The sequence below is a fragment of the Balaenoptera borealis genome (genome assembly GCF_965194805.1).
Source record: "Balaenoptera borealis genome assembly, chromosome: 13".
Taxonomy (NCBI): Eukaryota; Metazoa; Chordata; class Mammalia; order Artiodactyla; family Balaenopteridae; genus Balaenoptera; species Balaenoptera borealis.
The window spans coordinates 92360740-92379512 of NC_138870.1; the positions used below are offsets into that span (position 1 = coordinate 92360740).

The window sequence follows — 18773 nt, forward strand, 5'->3', positions numbered from 1 at the left end:
GAGGATAGGAGACCTGTCAGAAGGCTTGTTTGATGAAATCAGGCAAGGGATGGTGACATTCTGTACCTAGGCTGTACTTGCAAAGTGGAAAAGGGTGCCTCGGGAAGCCGGAGTGCGCATTTCCGCCTTTTGGCACTGACTGATCTGGAGTGCTGAACAAGCCAGGAAAGTGCCCTTAGCAGATGTCAGATTGGGGCCCCAGGTTCAGCTCCAGAAGCCCACTTTGCTGCAAGTAAGCCTTTGGCCTCTTGGATGGCCTCTTGGGCAAGGCACTGCTCCACTCACCATACCTGTTTTGAGGCCAGAACTTGACACTATGGCAATAGGGTCTTCTTAAAGGGAAGGTGTTTGTCCATATGAATACAAATACTAACCTGACTATTCAGCATGGCTTTCTTCCAAAAGCTTTAAATTAAGGCTGCACATTTATTATTTATGCCTTTACAACAACTTCCCCAGATTGCTAGAATCAGATATTATTTCCAAATTTTTATGGAAAACTACGGCACCCAAGGGTCAAGCTGACTCATGATCGGCAGCCACACCTTAACTAAGATGCAGACCCCGCCTCCCAGGTGATGGGCATGCCCTCCTCCATGCCATCAGGAAGCCTGGAGGGGACGCAGCAGGTAGCAGAGAGAGCACAGACTCCAGAGCCAAACAGTTTGGGTTCAGCCATGCTGTGCAATAGCTCTTTGATCATGGGAAGTTATTTAACCTCTCTTGGACCCAGTTTATTTTGATTTTCAAATGTGCAAAGCTTCTAGCTCAGTGCCTGGAACAGAAGAAGTACTTAAGAAACAGTAGTTACTTTCCCTTTGCTTTACAAATACTCATTTTATCCGCCTGCCTCCTTCCCATCTCCACGTGGATGTCCAGTTAGGTATTTCAAATTTAAAAATGCCCCAAACCAAACTCCTGATCATCCCCCATAACCTGTTCTTCTTGCAGCCTTTTCCATCTCACATTTGCCACCTCACCCTTCCAGCTACCTTGGGGCATCCTCCACTCCTGTGCCCCTGCTCCCCACATCCAATCAACAGGATATCCTGACTATCTGACCTTCAAAATGTGATAATGATGTAATATGATGACGTCTTTCACCCCTACTGCCGCATCCAGGTCTGAGTCCACAACATGGCTCACCTGGACGTTTGCAACCATCTCAGAAATCGTTTCCATGGCCAGGATGATCCATTAAAAATGTAAATCAGATCACCTCACTCCTCTGCTCAAAGCCAGACATCAGCTTCCCATATCTCTGAAGGGAAAGACAACATCCTCCCACTGCCCTACAAAGGTCCCCATGATCTGACCTCACCAGCCCCCGCCCCTCTCCTGGGCTCACTCTGCTCTGTTCTGAACTCCATCTGAGTCCTCAAATAAGTCAGGCCACATCACTCCTGAAACTTCACACTTGCTGTTCCTTCTGGCTAGGACACTATTCCTACCCTTCCTCTAGACAGCTGGCATGCCTGTCATCTCAACTTCTTCAGATTTTTGCTTAAATGTCACTTTTCATGTAAGATCTTCCATTATGACCCTATTTGCATATTAAAATAATACACGCACGCACACACACACACACACACACACACACACACACACAGAGGCATCCCTTATCTCCTTTCTCTAATTTCCACCTGAGCACTATGCACCACCTAATACACTATATATTTTATTTATTTATTTTTTTTGTTTATCGCCTCTCTCCCCCTATTCACATATATGCTCAAATGAATAGGGATTGAACTTGATTTATTCTTGCAACACTCCCAACAGTCAGCAAACTATTTGGCAGTTAGTAGGAGCTCAGTAAACGTGACTCCTAATTCTAGCCATCAATGGCATGTCCGATTCTTCGTATTAAGAATCAGAGGCTCTGAAAATCCTCCAGCAGGTGCAGCAGGCTTGATAAGGGTGCAGATGCTGAGGGGGGAGCATCTGCAACTTAGGCGAAGTCAGGGCTCAGGGAGCACGTGCACATCCCCAAGAGGCACACAAAGCTGCCCACGTCAGAAGCTGAGGATGGTCTAAGTCCTCACACAACGCTTCTTACTAGGTTCTCCACGTAATGACTTTAGGTAAGGGCGATTTCACAGCATCCTTAAGGAGTCAAGCCTAGATGGGACTGAACACAAGAGCCACTGCAGCCCCAGGTAAGTAGCTGTTCCAAACCAGAGAAAAACCAACAAGGCCAAACTGCATGAACATCACTCAAAATGTTTACAGTGAAGATGTCAACTGCGATTGCCTTTATGAGAGGGGAACTCTCCCTCTTGGATCAGAGCATTCTACATTTATGGGTCTGTCCTAAGGGACTTTCTTCCTGTACCATGACCTGGCTTCTAATCAGTCCAGTTTAGAAAGAAAGAACCACACACACACACACACACACACACACACACACACACAAAACAAACCCTGTACAAAAGAGTACCGTATGAAAAAGATAAGAGCTTATTTTCTTTTCACTTCCATATTTTCCCAGAAAAGTTAGGGTGGGCATGGGAAAACCTCAGATGTTTTATACTCACTCCTTTGATGGTGATAGATAAAAGCGGAAGACAGTATGCCTTGTTCGTGAGCTCCTTGGAGGCAGGTGTCCTGTTCTAACAACAGCATCTAATATATTCCAGTGGAGGCCTAACTAATGCTAGAAATGGACCAGTGAGAGAATGAACAAATAAACGAAGCCTATTAAATCAACTCCACGCATTCAAATTTCCCCTGCTCTGACCTTGACCCATATATTCTGCTCTGCCCCAGAAACTGCCTTGAGTCTCAGAGCCCTCCTCCAAATCCAAATCCCTGGGCCAGCTCTGGGAGCAACAAGAGCCTTGAGAGCCTTCCCTTCCACAGATGATATGGGGCGGGTACGACTTAACACCAGCATTATTACTGTTGTTATGACTGGCGACAGAACCCCACCAGCACTGTGGCATGTCCTGGCTGGAACAGAATAAATGTGATTTCCTAGTTACAAGGCTACAATTAGTGGCCACCTGTTCCAGGGATTTTGTTGAGTTACACTTATCCAGGGGAGACTTGCAGTTCTGAATGAATATTTCAGAGTGAGTTTCTTGGGAAGCAGACTCCAGGATGGGAGTGAGCACGCAGGAGGTTAACTTAGGGAGAGCTCTTGGAACAGCACCTATGAAAGGGAAGGAACACCAGCAGGGCTGGGCAGAGGGAGAAATGGAGCTGCCAGGTGGACTCTAGGGAAGGCTACAGGGGATTCTGCAAGATCCCACGTGCATCAGTCGGTCCATGATGCGGGGCGCCCCAGGAAGGGGGCACGGCCCCAGGCGAGGTGACTCTCTTCGCCTAAGGTCATCCCGAAAGGGGGCTGAGAGCTGAGCCCATCTGCAGGCGACGCTCCCAGCAGCTGGAGGAAGAAGCCCTTTATTCCAGAGGGGAATGTGGGCATCCACCGCGCACAACCACTACTCTTATCCGGCAGGACAGACACGATCATCACCACCGCGCACAACCACTACTCTTATCCGGCAGGACAGACACGATCATCACCTCTGCTGTGATACTGTCCCAGCTTTAGCCCCTTCAGGAGAGGTGGTAACTCTCACTCCCCTTCACTGCTCATCTTACAGCCAGAGCCCACTCCTTACAGCCAGTGACGCCCAGTGGGGAGGCAATAAGCGCCTGTTGAATAAATACATCACTGAATACTGAACATCAGCATGAAAACAGGAATAAAATATGGGGTTGGCCAAAAAGTTCGTTTGGGTTTTTCCATAACATCTTACGGAAAAATCCCAAAAGAACTTTTTGGCCAACTCAACCACATAACTATAGAAAAACTGTCCCCAGTGAGTTCAATGTAATCAGAAAAAACCAGCAGACCTGATAGGGGGACTTGAAAAGAGATGCACAGGGAAGCCAACACACACAGGCATTCTGGTCTCAGCTCCGGATGGAACCTTGCATCCTACCAAGCTTCTGTTCCTTGACTTGTGAAATAAAAAGACAGATCCAAACATTCTATGAAGAAGAGATCGGAAAGCTGAGACACACTCCATTTCAACAGCTTTGCTAAATGACTAGTAAAACTAGTGCCATTATTGACACGAGTAAGGAAAGTTTTGATCCTGACAAGGAAAAGAGTCCAAGGGTCAGAGTGCTTCCCCCCATGGTGTGCTGAGGACTTTTTTCAATTACCCCAGAGCTGGGAGGCCCCCAGAAGGAAGCAGGCAGAGATGGGAGTGGGTGAGGAATTTACTCTTCTGTCCGTGAACGGAAACAGAAACCAACTGGAATATCCCCTGATTCATGAAAATGCTGTGATTTAAAATCACTAAGCAGTATTTCACCTTCATAGGATAAGGAGCTATAGAAAAGAGGCAGGAGGGATTTTAAACACAGAAGCCAGAGTGCAGAAGCCAGAAGAAAAAAAATCTCACTGCCATATTTATCTCTCATGGTATTTGTCTAATACTGAGAATATAAAATTTAAAAATTATGCAGTTTTAAGGAAGACCCCTGGAAGAGGGGTATTAAATAATAGTCCAAGGTTTGTGCTAACTTGTCACTTCTCTCATGCATCCACACCAAAGTTACGTACACCCATCGGGTTCACAATTTCCCACCTCATACTCGCACATACCTTGGGGCAGTGACAAGAGCTACAGAAACTAACTAGATTAGAAGGAACGTCTTAAAAAGCTAAACTTATATACTTCTTTAAAACGATAAACCACAACATTAATGGAAGCCATAAGAACATTTGCAAACACTCTATAATCAATGCCCATCCACCACCTCACAGGCTTTCTCAGCAATCAAAGTATCATTTGATAAAAAGAGAAAACTGATAAATGCATGTCTCCACACCAGGAAGTCAACTCAATTATCTGCATACAAAATACACACATTTGATATTTGTCTCTTACCAAGCAATTCAGCAACCCTCAACTGGGTTCTTCCTACGAACACAGATCTTACCTCTTCAATTATTAAAGAAACACAAGCAAATTCCAGTTTAACATGTTTCAAATGGCAGTACTAAAACTGATGCTCAATTCTATTTATAATTCCTTGTCTGTTTCATCAGAAGGACCTCATTAAGAATTGACCTCACGTTGGGAAAAAAAAAATCACTATCCTTGACATGCTGACACCTTCAAAGATACCAGAAAAAAAAATGAGCTACCATTACCTTTGAACTTGTGGAACACAGCCCAGAGCTCTGCAATATCGGTGGCAAAGGTGATGTCTGTGTCAAGGACGATGACCCTCTCCAGGTTGGCAGGAAGAGTCTTGGTGAGGACAAGCTTCATGAGACCGTAAATCCCAGAGTAATGTTTGTTGGGGATCCAGGAAACTTCAGACTAGACAGGGCAGTGAAGAGAGGGAGCAGGAGAAAGGAAAACAAATCACTGCATTAATTTTTTTGTATAACCATTATAAGTAGTGCCTGGTACATAAAAAGCATCGAATAAAAATTTGTTGAGTAAATGAATGAATATTTTCTTAAAGATCTGTTCATGTAACTTCATGGCATATGAAGTTCTTTTGGAATAAAATGTATCTGAATCAAGGGAGAAAGAAAGTACTGTTTATGAAATAACTATCACATGCAAACACTATGTTCAGATTTTTTAAAATAAGATCTTTGTTATTATAGAAATTATATAGGCTCATTGGAGGAAATAAGAATATGCACAAAACAAGAAACAAAGGTTTCAAAAATTGAATCATACTGTATATATTTTTTGCAACCAGTACCTAATCGTTCCTGGGTAGATATATTTCTTTAAGTCATATTCCATTTCTGTGTCATTAAAAATGACTATTCAATGGTACTGTTACACTTATCTATTTTGTTAAAGCTGTAATGGAGCTGGTCATCATCTTAAGATCTGAGGTCTGAGGACTTCGAGTAATGCCCTCCAGTGGGTTTTATATAACTCTTTTTCATGTAAGCCTTGGCCTTGGGAACTCAGCTCATTTTCCTCTCTCCCCTGAGAATCTGCCTGAACTGAAGCTTGGCAATCATCGGCCCATGCTGCAGAGCCGTGCTATTTAATCAGACCTTTGATTAACTTATTCATCTATTTTGGTTACCATCAAAGCAGGAGAGCTTGGTGGAGACCGAACACAAGCACGTTGGGTTAAGCCGTCTAATTAGATGGCTCCAACTCCTGACTTTATTTTTTACACACACGCAAGGCACTCAGATGCATTACAGAACAGTAGGACTACAAGAATAAATTAATCTCAACATGAGCCCAGGCCTGAATGTCACCCCAAGTCCCCGACTTAATACATAATCAATTAAGTTAGAGTGTTCAATTAGAGGTAAAGGAAGCATTTGAATGAGTTTGTATTCAGAAAGAAAATCCCAGAAAGAAAACTAAGGAATCTATAGGGGGAAAGAACGTGTGGTGAGAAGCAGATGCATTTGTCATAAATGGCTCCTTCTCTTAGAAGCAGCATGGAACACGCTCTGCCTCTGTTCAAATCCTGCTCTTCCTCCGAGTTCCAACTTAGAAGGTACCCTCCAGCCGCCCCTCCCCGCTGCCCCAGGCTGGGCGAGGGTTCCCAAAGCAAGCTGTTTCCCTTCTTCCAGCACAGCAAGCCATCGTGCTGTGTCTCATTTTCCATGTCTCCCTCCTGCTCTGGACTGGAACTCCTTGAGGCAGGGACAATGTCCTTTGTATTATGGTAACAACGTAGTCATTTCTCAAAAAATGTCTGATCACGTGCATGACTGCAGAGTTAGCCAGGCCTGGGTTCAAATGCTACCTTTGGCATTTTCCTCAACTAGGAGAAGAGGTATCTGTAATTGCTAGGGTCCAGGTCAGCACAGTACACTGGAAGAGGCACAGCTTGTTGAGCCCCATAGCCTGGGCTTTAGCATCAGTTCCACTTCCAATAAGCTGTGTGACCTCAGGCAAGTCATTTAACCTCCATGAGCCTCAGTTTTCTCATCTGCAAAATGGGAGCTTAAGACACTCACATCACAGTATTGCTGGGAGGATTACAAAGCATCCAGTATCCATAAAGCCCACTTCCCTTCCCCTAGTGAATGTGTGTCAGCACTACCCAGGCTCAGATGATTCAGGATTTGGAGCGTGATAAGTTATGGTACCTTTGACAGTAAAGGGGAAGTAGGGAATAGAGATAGTTTTGACAGGGAAAATAAATCACCCATCTCTTTTTCCTATATTTCTATATAAAAGATTAGTAAATCACAAACTGGGATCTACTGGGAAACGTGAAGCCCCCTCTGGTGGATCTCCAAATTGGACTGCACATCCTTGGTTTTAGGAGGAAAAAAAAAAGGGGTGAGAGTGGTCACCCATATAACCTTTCGGGGCACTCTCAGTAGCAATCCACACTGCTACTGATCTCACTTCCACCCTACAATAAACTTCAGTCCAACCAGGGACATGAAGTCTTGGGGTCAACGGGGAGAAGTCCATCCTCAGAGGCAAGGTGCAGAAACCTGGAGGGCATCATGCAGACTGACCCCAGAGAACCCTGTAGAAACACCACCGCCTAGCCAAGCAATATCCTAGAGTGTTCTTCATCACTCAGCACGCGAAAGGGTTCATGTAATTAAAACAATAATAAGAATGAAAGTTAGGTTTATGTTAATGGAAAGATTATTATCCTTGCAATGGCTGTTAATAATTCTAAGCAGCATGTTCTGACATTTAATTAGCAAAAAAATCCAACTGTGCTCAAGAATACCACCTAATGCACTTACATAAAGGAACAAAAGCAATCCCAGGTTTTAAGGGTTGCTGTGTAAAGTAGGGGGTGGTGGATGCTGTCAAGGGGAAATTCACCTTCCCAAAGTGGCCACGTCCTTGGGGGCATGGACCCCAAGGGGAGTTTCTGTGAAGTGCTGCAAGTGATTCTAGGGTTCATGCGATGCTGGGTGGTCCAAAGAAAAGTTACTCAGGAAATCTGACCAGAACAGTGACATGAGGATGGAGGTAAAGGGCTGACAGAAGACACATCCCCAAAGGTGCGTGCTTAAAACCCAGGGCGTGAAGGAAAGTGATATCTCAGGGGTGAGGCTGGTTTCTGACCTTTGATAAACAAGGGAAAGCAGGGAAAGAGGCTGGTTTTGTCAGGAAATGATCCCTATTTCTTCTTAAAGGCATTGTTTTTAAGGAGGCATTGGGATGCTCCCATAATGATCACAACAGAAAATACTATCTAGCATTTGCTGAGTGTTTACTGGGTGTCAGGCATTGTGGGAAGAGCTTTCTATGTGCTACCTTATTTTCATCCCTTCCAACTAGTCTAAAGGTCAGATATTATTATCTCAGTACCTGAAATTTGGGGGATGAGGACTGAGTCCTTCCTCTTATCTCATATTTCAGTCCCCCAGCCCTAGATATTCTACTCTGAAATGATGCCAGTGTTTCTTTCTTCTTCACCCTTCCCACAGCCCCGGGCCTATTCAGACGTGCTCTCCGCTCCTGGATTAGTTACTGTAGGGCCATAGCCAAGCCCCTGCCTCAACCCAGCCAAATCTATGTCCGTCAAGAAGCAGTTTTTCAAGGCAAGTAGGTACAAAGACTTTGGAGTTGGATACTCCTGGCTTCGAAGTCTCTCTGGGCCTTAATTTCCTCATCTGAAAAATAGGGATAATAGTAGCATATCCTGCTCCCTTCCTACGGAGTTGCTCTATTTGTAATCTGGAAGCTTTCCTCATTATTCTGGAAATATTTATTACTCACAATACATTTCTTATCCCTACCAACATTTTCCTATGGATTACAAATCACCGGGACCCATTTTTTAAAATTAAAAAGGAAAAACCATCCTAGCCGCAGAATGTCTGAAAAGTCATTTGCCTTTCATGTCGTTTCTGAGTGGTCGTCTTGGCAACCAACCTGTATGTTCAGAACATAACTGTTGAGAAATGGAGGGTGAGGAGCTCGGATGGGGTGGGGACTCCGGAGAGTGCCACGCGGGGTCATGAACTGAGCATAAGCTTGGGAGTCTGAATGGCCAGATTCCCACTGGTAGGCTCATCTCTCTAATCCTCAAACTCCTCATCCATGAAATAGAGAACATAAATACAGATCCCATGAGTTTTGCAAAAGCATTAAATGAGGCAAGAGACCTAAGAGGCCTGGTTCAGTGTTTGCTATATCATAAGCGCTCAATATTACCTTTTCAATTGGTTAACAGCATGCACTCCAGAGTCTGACTGCCTGGGTTTGAATCCTGGCTCCATCACTCACTGGCTGGGTCACTTTGGGCAAGTAACTAAACCTCAATGTACCTTTGTTTTCTCGTCTGTAAAATGGGCATCCTCACAGAACATACTCTATAGGCTTTTGAGAATTCTGATGCTGTATATAGGTACTGGCTATTATTTTTAATTGTTAATATTGTTACCAATTCTATTTAGAGCGACAGAAAAGATGAGATTCTTACCTACTAGATAAAGTCATCTGCATTTGTATTTACCCTTGCCAGCAAAAAATATGCTCCAGTTTAGCTCAGTTGGAATCATTTAAATCAGCATTTACAGAACACTTAATATGGGTCAGGTACCGAGGAGGGGCTAGGGACCAGCATCCACAATGAATAAAACATGGCTGGTGCTTGAGAAGTCTATGGTCTAGTGTATATTCATTATCCTTTACTGCATAACAAGTTACCTCAAGACATAGCAGCTTAAAACAGCGATACTTATTACCTCGCACAGTTTCTGTGTTAGCAATTTGGGAGCGTATCTGCTGGGTGGCTCTGGCTCAGGATTCCTCATGAGGTTGTAGTAAGGACGTCGGTTGAGCCTACAGACATCTAAATGCTTGGGATCTGCTTCAAGAAGGCTCACTCCTCCATGCCTGGGAGGTGATGCCGGCTGTTAGCAGGAAGCCTCAGTTCTTTGCCACGTGGACCACCCCATAGGGCTGTCTGGGCGCCTTTACAACATGGCAGCTAGCTTCTCCCAGCATGAGTGATCCAAGAGAAAACAATAAAGAAGCTAGGATGTCTTTTATGACTTGGCCTCAGAAGGCCAAGTGTCATTTCTGCCACGTCTTACTGATTATACAGGTCAGCCCTGGGCAACTGGGAAGGGACTAGACAAGAGTGTGAGTACCAGGGGATGGGATTATCGAGGGCTATCTTGGAAACTGGCTACCACATCTGTGATATTACGATGGTAAGAACCGGACTATGATACCTCCAGGTATATGTACAGCAGTGATCTAGAAGAAGGACAGTCAAGGTGGGGTGGTTGGAAGGGAGGGAGAATAATCAGAGATGTCTGGAAAAGATGAGCCTTACATTTGATCTTGACAAATCAGGTGAAAATTGAGTTTTTCAAATATTGGGAGAAACGCAGGATGGGAGAGGTATTAGTATCAGTGAAGGCACAGAGATATAAATAAACAGTCGTGTGTGTATATGTATGTATGTGTGTGTGTGTGTGTGTGTGTGTGTGTGTGTGTGTAAAATAACTACAATCTGGTATGTCCAGATAAAGCTTGAAGCTGGAAGTGATGGGAAAGGCTGTGGGGAAGGAGGAAAGGGTGAGACATTAGAGAATACTGTATGAAGTACAGTATATGGAGACTATCTATAAAGAACTCTGGCCAATATCCTAAGGTCAGTGGGAAGCAACAAAAAGGTTTTCATTAGCAAAGACACATAATCTCAATTGTGTTTTTGGAATATACTCTAGCAACCCATGGAAGAGAAAGTTTGATGGGCATCAAAACCTTGGAGGACACCTACAGAAAATGCAGATTCCCAGGGTCATAGCCAGAGGTGATGATTCATCAGGTCTGGGGTAGGGCCCAGAAATCTGTATTGTTAACCAGATGTCCATGGAATTCCTTTTTTTTTTTTTTTAACTTTTTATTTTATACAGGAGTATAGTTGATTAACAATGCTGTGATAGTTTCAGGTGTACAGCAAAGTGGTTCAGTTATACATTTTCCCATTTAGGTTGTTACATAACATTGAGCAGATTTTCCTTTGCTATATAGTAGGTCCTTGTTGGTTATCCATTTTAGATATAGCAGTGGACTACACCCTAAGAAACAGTAATTTAGGAGATACAGTAGGCACTGTATTTCTCAAGGCCTGTTGGCTGATCATTTATATTGGATCATCAACCAGCTTATTGTTCAGAAACAAGATATATAATAACCCTAAACTTAAGAGTCCCACCTGAACTTGACAGGGTTGGATGTATAGGGAGAGAGGATCTTTCTCAAAGACTAACAAAAGAAAGTGTTGGTGGAAGATCGTCATTCTTTAGATGACCCTATGCTTCATGGCATGAAGGTTTCCTGACTGTTGTACTTTCTAAACTCAGAAATCCCATTTCGGTAAAAGCAGCTCTAGGTCAGCTCCTGTGAAATTCTGAGTAACCAGTACCAACAGGAGAGCTAAGTTACACATTTCACATCTTCCCACAATGGAGTCTTGGAGGAAAACCTTGTAAGAGCCCTAAGTCGGTCTTTACAGGTAACAGCAATCCTAGTAGGCATCAATGAACATTTATTTAGAAAATAAAACCCCAGCCCAAAGTGAGTTATCTGGCTTTCACCTGAAATGCTCATTATTCAGAAATCTACTGAGCAGCCATCTTCCACAAGCATAATTAATTCGAGAATGATGACAAAGGCACAGTGAATCAAGAGGAATGTGATCACGAATCTATAAACATGTTCCTCCTCATATCAGTGTCCACAAAATCCCTTCCTCTCTCATGCCTGTCAAGAAGCATCCTCTATTCAGCTCTGTGAAGCCTGGGGGGATTGGTCCCTGGAGCATTTATGGATTGTCTGAACCTCTCTGAGTACTTTACGTTATGAAATGGAGCATTTCAAAGCACTGGGAGTTCTGATTTGTGAACTGGACTGTTACAGTGGTTTAATTTCCTGAAATATTGCTGCCTTCTTAACTAATAGATTTTTCAATGCACTGAGGAGAAAATTGCATTAGCTCCTGCGTAGCCTGGACTTAATATTTTTAGAAGCTGCAATACTTCTTATTACAGTGTGTGGTATGTATTTATGTATGTCTACTTAGCACACTGTCTGACACACAGAGGCACTCAATGAATAGTTTTGAAAAACCAAAACAATACATGTAAACAAGCAATGCTTACTGAGAACCATTCCTTGTGAGGGGAATACACTGGTGGAACTGCTTCATTCATTCATTCAAACACCAGATGAATGCTTGGAGGGGAATACAGTACAATTTGGGGAGAGAGAAAAACAATTTCAAAAAGCATTATTACAGCATTCCCATTAGTAGTTTACCTTGATGGGGGCTGGAGGAGGTAGGGTAATGGAATGCGAAGACATCCAGATATCTTTGGTGATACTGTTCTAGTTCTAAGTCAGATGGTATGGTGTTTTATTGGTTTATATCATAACCTCTTTATCTTCAATCTTCAACTGTGTGTATGTGCGTGCATGTACAAATCGACATCATGAGGAGCCAAGGGGCAAGAATGTGATGGAGAATGAACCCAGGAATAAAGCGGACCCAGCTAAAAGTCAGAAATACACACACACACACACACACACACTCAGCATCTGCTAAGAATGGAGACAATCATTTTTCTAGTAAATGCAAAGAAAAAAAACCACTCTTCTCCTCTTACCATAAACTACTTTTTAGCATTCATTCTTTTTTTTCTTTTTTGATATTCAATTTTTGAGCTTTAATGGACATTAAACATGACATAAACTAAGGATTTAGGTATAAAATACTTATTTTTGCCAGACAAAGATGTCACAAAGAAAGAAAACTACAGGCCAATATCACTGATGAACATAGATGCAAAAATCCTCAACAAAATACTAGCAAACAGAATCCAACAGCACATTAAAAGAATCAGACACCATGATCAAGTGGGGTTTATTCCAGGAATGCAAGGATTCTTCAATATACGCAAATCAATCAATGTGATACACCATATTAACAAATTGAAGGAGAAAAACCATATAATCATCTCAATAGATGCAGAGAAAGCTTTCGACAAAATTCAACACCGATTTATGATAAAAGCCGTGCAGAAAATAGGCATAGAGGGAACTTTCTTCAACATAATAAAGGCCATATATGACAAACACACAGCCAACATTGTCCTCAAAGGTGAAAAACTGAAACCACTTCCACTAAGATCAGGAACAAGACAAGGTTGCCCACTCTCACCACTATTATTCAACATAGTTTTGGAAGTGTTAGCCACAGCAATCAGAGAAGAAAAAGAAATAAAAGGAATCCAAATCGGAAAAGAAGAAGTAAAGCTGTCACTGTTTGCAGATGACATGATACTATACATAGAGAATCCTAAAGATGCTACTAGAAAACTACTAGAGCTAATCAATGAATTCGGTAAGTAGCAGGATACAAAATTAACGCACAGATATCTCATGCATTCCTATACACTAATGATGAAAAATCTGAAAGTGAAATTAAGAAAACACTTCCATTTACCATTGCAACAAAAAGAATAAAATACCTAGGAATAAACCTACCTAAGGAGACAAAAGACCTGTATGCAGAAAATTATAAGACACTCATGAAAGAAATTAAAGATGATACAAATAGATGGAGACATATACCATGTTCTTGGATTGGAAGAATCAACATTGTGAAAATGACTCTACTACCCAAAGCAATCTACAGATTCAATGTAATCCCTGTCAAACTACCACTGGCATTTTTCACAGAATCAGAACAAAAAATTTCACAATTTGTATGGAAACACAAAAGTCCCTAAATAGCCAAAGCAATCCTGAGAACGAAAAATGGAGCTGGAGGAATCAGGCTCCCTGACTTCAGACTATATTACAAAGCTACAGTAATCAAGACAGTTTGGTACTGGCACAAAACAGAAATATAGATCAATGGAACAGGATAGAAAGCCCAGAGATAAACCCACACACATATGGTCACCTTATCTTTGATAAAGGAGGCAAGCATATACAGTGGAGAAAAGACAGCCTCTTCAATAAGTGGTGATGGGAAAACTGGACAGGTACATGTAAAAGTATAAAATTAGGGGCTTCCCTGGTGGCGCAGTGGTTGAGAGTCCGCCTGCCAATGCAGGGGACATGGGTTCGAGCCCTGGTCTGGGAAGATCCCACATGCCGCGGAGCAACTGGGCCCATGAGCCACGACTACTGAGCCTGCACGTCTGGAGCCCGTGCTCCGCAACAAGAGAGGCCGCGACAGTGAGAGGCCCGCACACCACGATGAAGAGTGGCCCCCGCTCGCCGGAAGTGGAGAAAGCCCTCGCACAGAAACAAAGACCCAACACACCCAAAAATAAAAAAAGAAATAAATTTATTTAAAAAAAAAAGTATAAAATTAGAACACTCCATAACACCATACAGAAAAATAAACTCAAAATGGATTAAAGACCTAAATGTAAGGCCAGACACTATCAAACTCTTAGAGGAAAACACAGACAGAACATTCTATGACATAAATGACAGCAAGATCCTTTTTGACCCAGCGCCTAGAGAAATGGAAATAAAAACAAAAATAAACAAATGGGACGTAATGAAACTTAAAAGCTTTTGCACAGCAAAGGAAACCATAAACAAGACCAAAAGACAACCCTCAGAATGGGAGAAAATATTTGTAAATGAAGCAACTGACAAAGGATTAATCTCCAAGATTTACAAGCAGCTCATGCAGCTTAATAACAAAAAACCGAACAACCCAATTCAAAAAAGGGCAGAAGACCTAAAAAGACATTTCTCCAAAGAAGATATACAGATTGCCAACAAACACATGAAAGAATGCTCAACATCATTAATCATTAGAAAAATGCAAATCAAAACTACAATGAGATATCATCTCACACTGGTCAGAATGGCCATCATCAAAAAATGTAGAAACAATAAATGCTGGAGAGGGTGTGGAGAAAAGGGAACACTCTTGCACTGTTGGCGGGAATGTAAATTGATACAGCCACTATGGAGAACAGTATGGAGGTTCCTTAAAAAACTAAAAATAGAACTACCATACAACCCAGCAATCCAACTACTGGGCATAGACCCTGAGAAAACCATAATTCAAAAAGAGTCATGTACCAAAATGTTCATTGCAGCTCTATTTACAATAGCCAGGACATGGAAGCAACCTAAGTGTCCATCATCAGATGAATGGATAAAGAAGATGTGGCACATATATACAATGGAATATTACTCAGCCATAAAAGGAAACGAAATGGAGGTATCTGTAGTGAGGTGGATGGAGTTAGAGTCTGTCATACAGAGTGAAGTAAGTCAGAAAGAGAAAAACAAATACAGTATGCTAACATATATATGGAATCTAAGGAAAAAAAAAAAAGGTCATGAAGAACCTAAGTGGCAAGACGGGAATAAAGACACAGACCTACTAGAGAATGGACTTGAGGATATGGGGAGGGGGAGGGGTAAGATGTGACAGGGTGAGAGAGTGGCATGGACATATATACACTACTAAATGTAAAATAGATAGCTAGTGGGAAGCAGCCGCATAGCACAGGGAGATCAGCTCGGTGCTTTGTGACCACCGAGAGGGGTGGGATAGGGAGGGTGGGAGGGAGGGAGATACAAGAGGGAAGAGATATGGGAGCATATGTATATGTATAACTGATTCACTTTGTTATAAAGCAGAAATTAACACACCATTGTAATGCAATTATACTCCAATAAAGATGTTAAAAAAAAATAAATAAATAAAATACCTATTTTTGGAGGTGCCTTTTAAGATTCTGAAAGGAAGTTCAAGATACCATTTATGTTTCCTTTCATTGTTGTTCTGTTTATCTATTTATACATTACCACCATTTTATATTGATTCTTTTTTTTTAATATAATTTTATTTATTTTTTTATACAGCAGGTTCTTATTAGTCATCCATTTTACACACATCAGTGTATACATGTCAATCCCAATCGGCCAATTTATCACAGCACCATCACCACCCCCCGCTGCTTTCCCCCCTTGGTGTCCAAACGTTTGTTCTCTACATCTGTGTCTCAGTTTCTGCCCTGCAAACAGGTTCATCTGTACCACTTTTCTAGGTTCCACATATATGCGTTAATATACGATATTTGTTTTTCTCTTTCTGACTTACTTCACCCTGTATGACAGTCTCTAGATCCATCCACGTCTCTACAAATGACCCAATTTTGTTCACTTTTATGGCTGAGTAATATTCTATCGTATATACGTACCACATCTTATTTATTCATTCGTCTGTCGATGGGCATTTAGGTTGCTTCCATGACCTGGCTATTGTAAATACTGCTGCAGTGAACATTGCGGGGCATATGTCTTTTTGAATTATGGTTTTCTCTGGGTATATGCCCAGTAGTGGGATTGCTGGATCATATGGTAATTCTATTTTTACTTTTTTAAGGAACATCCATACTGTTCTCCATAGTGGCTGTATCAATTTACATTCCCACCAACAGTGCAAGAGGGTTCCCTTTTCTCCACACCCTCTCCAGCATTTGTTATTTGTAGATTTTCTGATGATATCCATTCTAACTGGTGTGAGGTGATACCTCATTGTAGTTTTGATTTGTATTTCTCTAATAATTAGTGATACGGAGCAGCTTTTCATGTGCTTCTTGGCCATCTGTATGTCTTCTTTGGAGAAATGTCTATTTAGGTCTCCTGCCCATTTCTGAATTCGGTTCTTTGTTTTTTTAATGTTGAGCTGCACGAGCTGTTTATATATTTTGGAGATTAATCATTTGTCCATTGATTCGTTTGCAAATATTTTCTCCCATTGTGAGGGCTGTCTTTTCGTCTTGTTTATGGTCTCCTTTGCTGTGCAAAAGCTTTGAAGTTTCATTAGGCCCCATTTGTTTATTTTTGTTTTTATTTCCATTACTCTAGGAGGTGGATCAAAAAACATCTTGCTGTGATTTATGTCAAAAAGTGTTCTTCCTATGTTTTCCTCTAAGAGTTTTATAGTGTCCAGTCTTACATTTAGGTTTCTAATCCATTTCGAGTTTATTTTTGTGTATGGTGTTAGGGAGTGTTCTAATTTCATTCTTTTACATGGAGCTGTCCAGTTTTCCCAGCACCATTTATTGAAAAGACTGTCTTTTCTCCATTGTATATCCTTGCCTCCTTTGTCATAGATTAGTTGACCATAGGTGTGTGGGTTAATCTCTGGGCTTTCTATCTTGTTCCATTGATCTATGTTTCTGTTTTTGTGCCAGTACCATATTGTCTTGATTACTGTAGCTTTGGAGTACAGTCTGAAGTCAGGGAGTCTGATTCCTCCAGCTCCGTTTTTTTCCCTCAAGACTGCTTTGGCTATTCGGGCTGTTTTGTGTCTCCATACAAATTTTAAGATGATTTGTTCTAGTTCCATAAAAAATGCCATTGGTAATTTTATAGGGATTGCATTGAATCTGTAGATTGCTTTGGGTAGTATACTCATTTTCACAATATTGATTTTCCCAATCCAAGAACATGGTGTATCTTTCCATCTGTTGGTATCATCTTTAATTGCTTTTGTCAGTGTCTTATAGTTTTCTGCATACAGGTCTTTTGTCTCCCTAGGTAGGTTTTTTCCTAGGTATTTTATTCTCTTTGTTGTAATGGTAAATGGGAGTGTTTCCTTAATTTCTCTTTCAGATTTTTCATCATTAGTGTATAGGAATACAAGAGATTTCTGTGCATTAATTTTGTTTCCTGCAACTTTACCAAATTCATTGATTAGCTCTAGTAGTTCTCTGGTGGCATCTTTAGGAATCTCTATGTATAGTATCATGTCATCTGCAAACAGTGACAGTTTTACTTCTTCTTTTCCAATCTGTATTCCTTTTATTTCTTTTTCTTCTCTGACTGCTGTGGCTAGGACTTCCAAAACTATGTTGAATAATAGTAGTGGGAGTGGACATCCTTGTCTTGTTCCTGATCTTACAGGAAATGCTTTCAGTTTTTCACCATTGAGAATGATGTTTGTTGTGGGTTTGTCATATATGGCCTTTATTATGTTGAGGTAGGTTCCCTCTATGCCCACTTTCTGGAGAGTTTTTAACATAAATGGGTGTTGAAATTTGTCAAAAGCTTTTTCTGCATCTACTGAGATGATCATATGGTTTTTCTTCTTCAATTTGTTAATATGGTGTATCACATTGATTGATTTGCGTATATTGAAGAATCCTTGCATCCCTGGGATAAATCCCACTTGATCATTGTGTATGATCCTTTTAATGTGTTGTTGGATTCTGTTTGCTAGTAATTTGTTGAGGATTTTTGCATCTATATTCACCAGTGATATTGGTCTGTAATTTCCTTTTTTTGTAGTATCTTTGTCTGGTTTTGGTATCAGTGTGATGGTGGCCTCATAGAATGAGTTTGGGAGTGTTCCTTCCTCTGCAATTTTTTGGAAGAGTTTGAGAAGGATGGGTGTTAGCTCTTCTCTAAATGTTTGACAGAATTCACCTGTGAAGCCATCTGGTCCTGGACTTTTGTTTGTTGGAAGATTTTTAATCACAGTTTCAATTTCATTACTTGTGATTGGTCTGTTCACATTTTCTATTTCTTCCTGGTTTACTCTTGGAAGGTTATACCTTCCTAAGAATTTGTCCATTTCTCCCAGGTTGTCCATTTTATTGGCATAGAGTTGCTTGTAGTAGTCTCTTAGGATGCTTTGTATTTCTACGGTGTCTGTTGAAAGTTCTCCTTTTTCATTTCTAATTTTATTGATTTGAGTCCTCTCCTTTTCTTGATGAGCCTGGCTAATGGTTTATCAATTTTGTTTATCTTCTCAAAGAACCAGCTTTT

At 41.4% G+C, this 18773-nt stretch overlaps 1 protein-coding gene across 5 annotated transcripts in view; it reads right to left on the reverse strand.

Annotated features, from left to right (window-relative positions):
- LARGE1 (LARGE xylosyl- and glucuronyltransferase 1) overlaps positions 1 to 18773 on the reverse strand; it is a 596040-nt gene that overhangs the window by 238602 nt on the left and 338665 nt on the right. For all 5 annotated transcript variants that reach the window (XM_082348930.1, XM_082348932.1, XM_082348931.1 and 2 more), the window contains exon 6: positions 5177 to 5348. In XM_082348930.1, coding sequence (XP_082205056.1) covers positions 5177 to 5348 — 172 coding nt within the window. The remainder of the gene's footprint in view (positions 1 to 5176; positions 5349 to 18773) is intronic.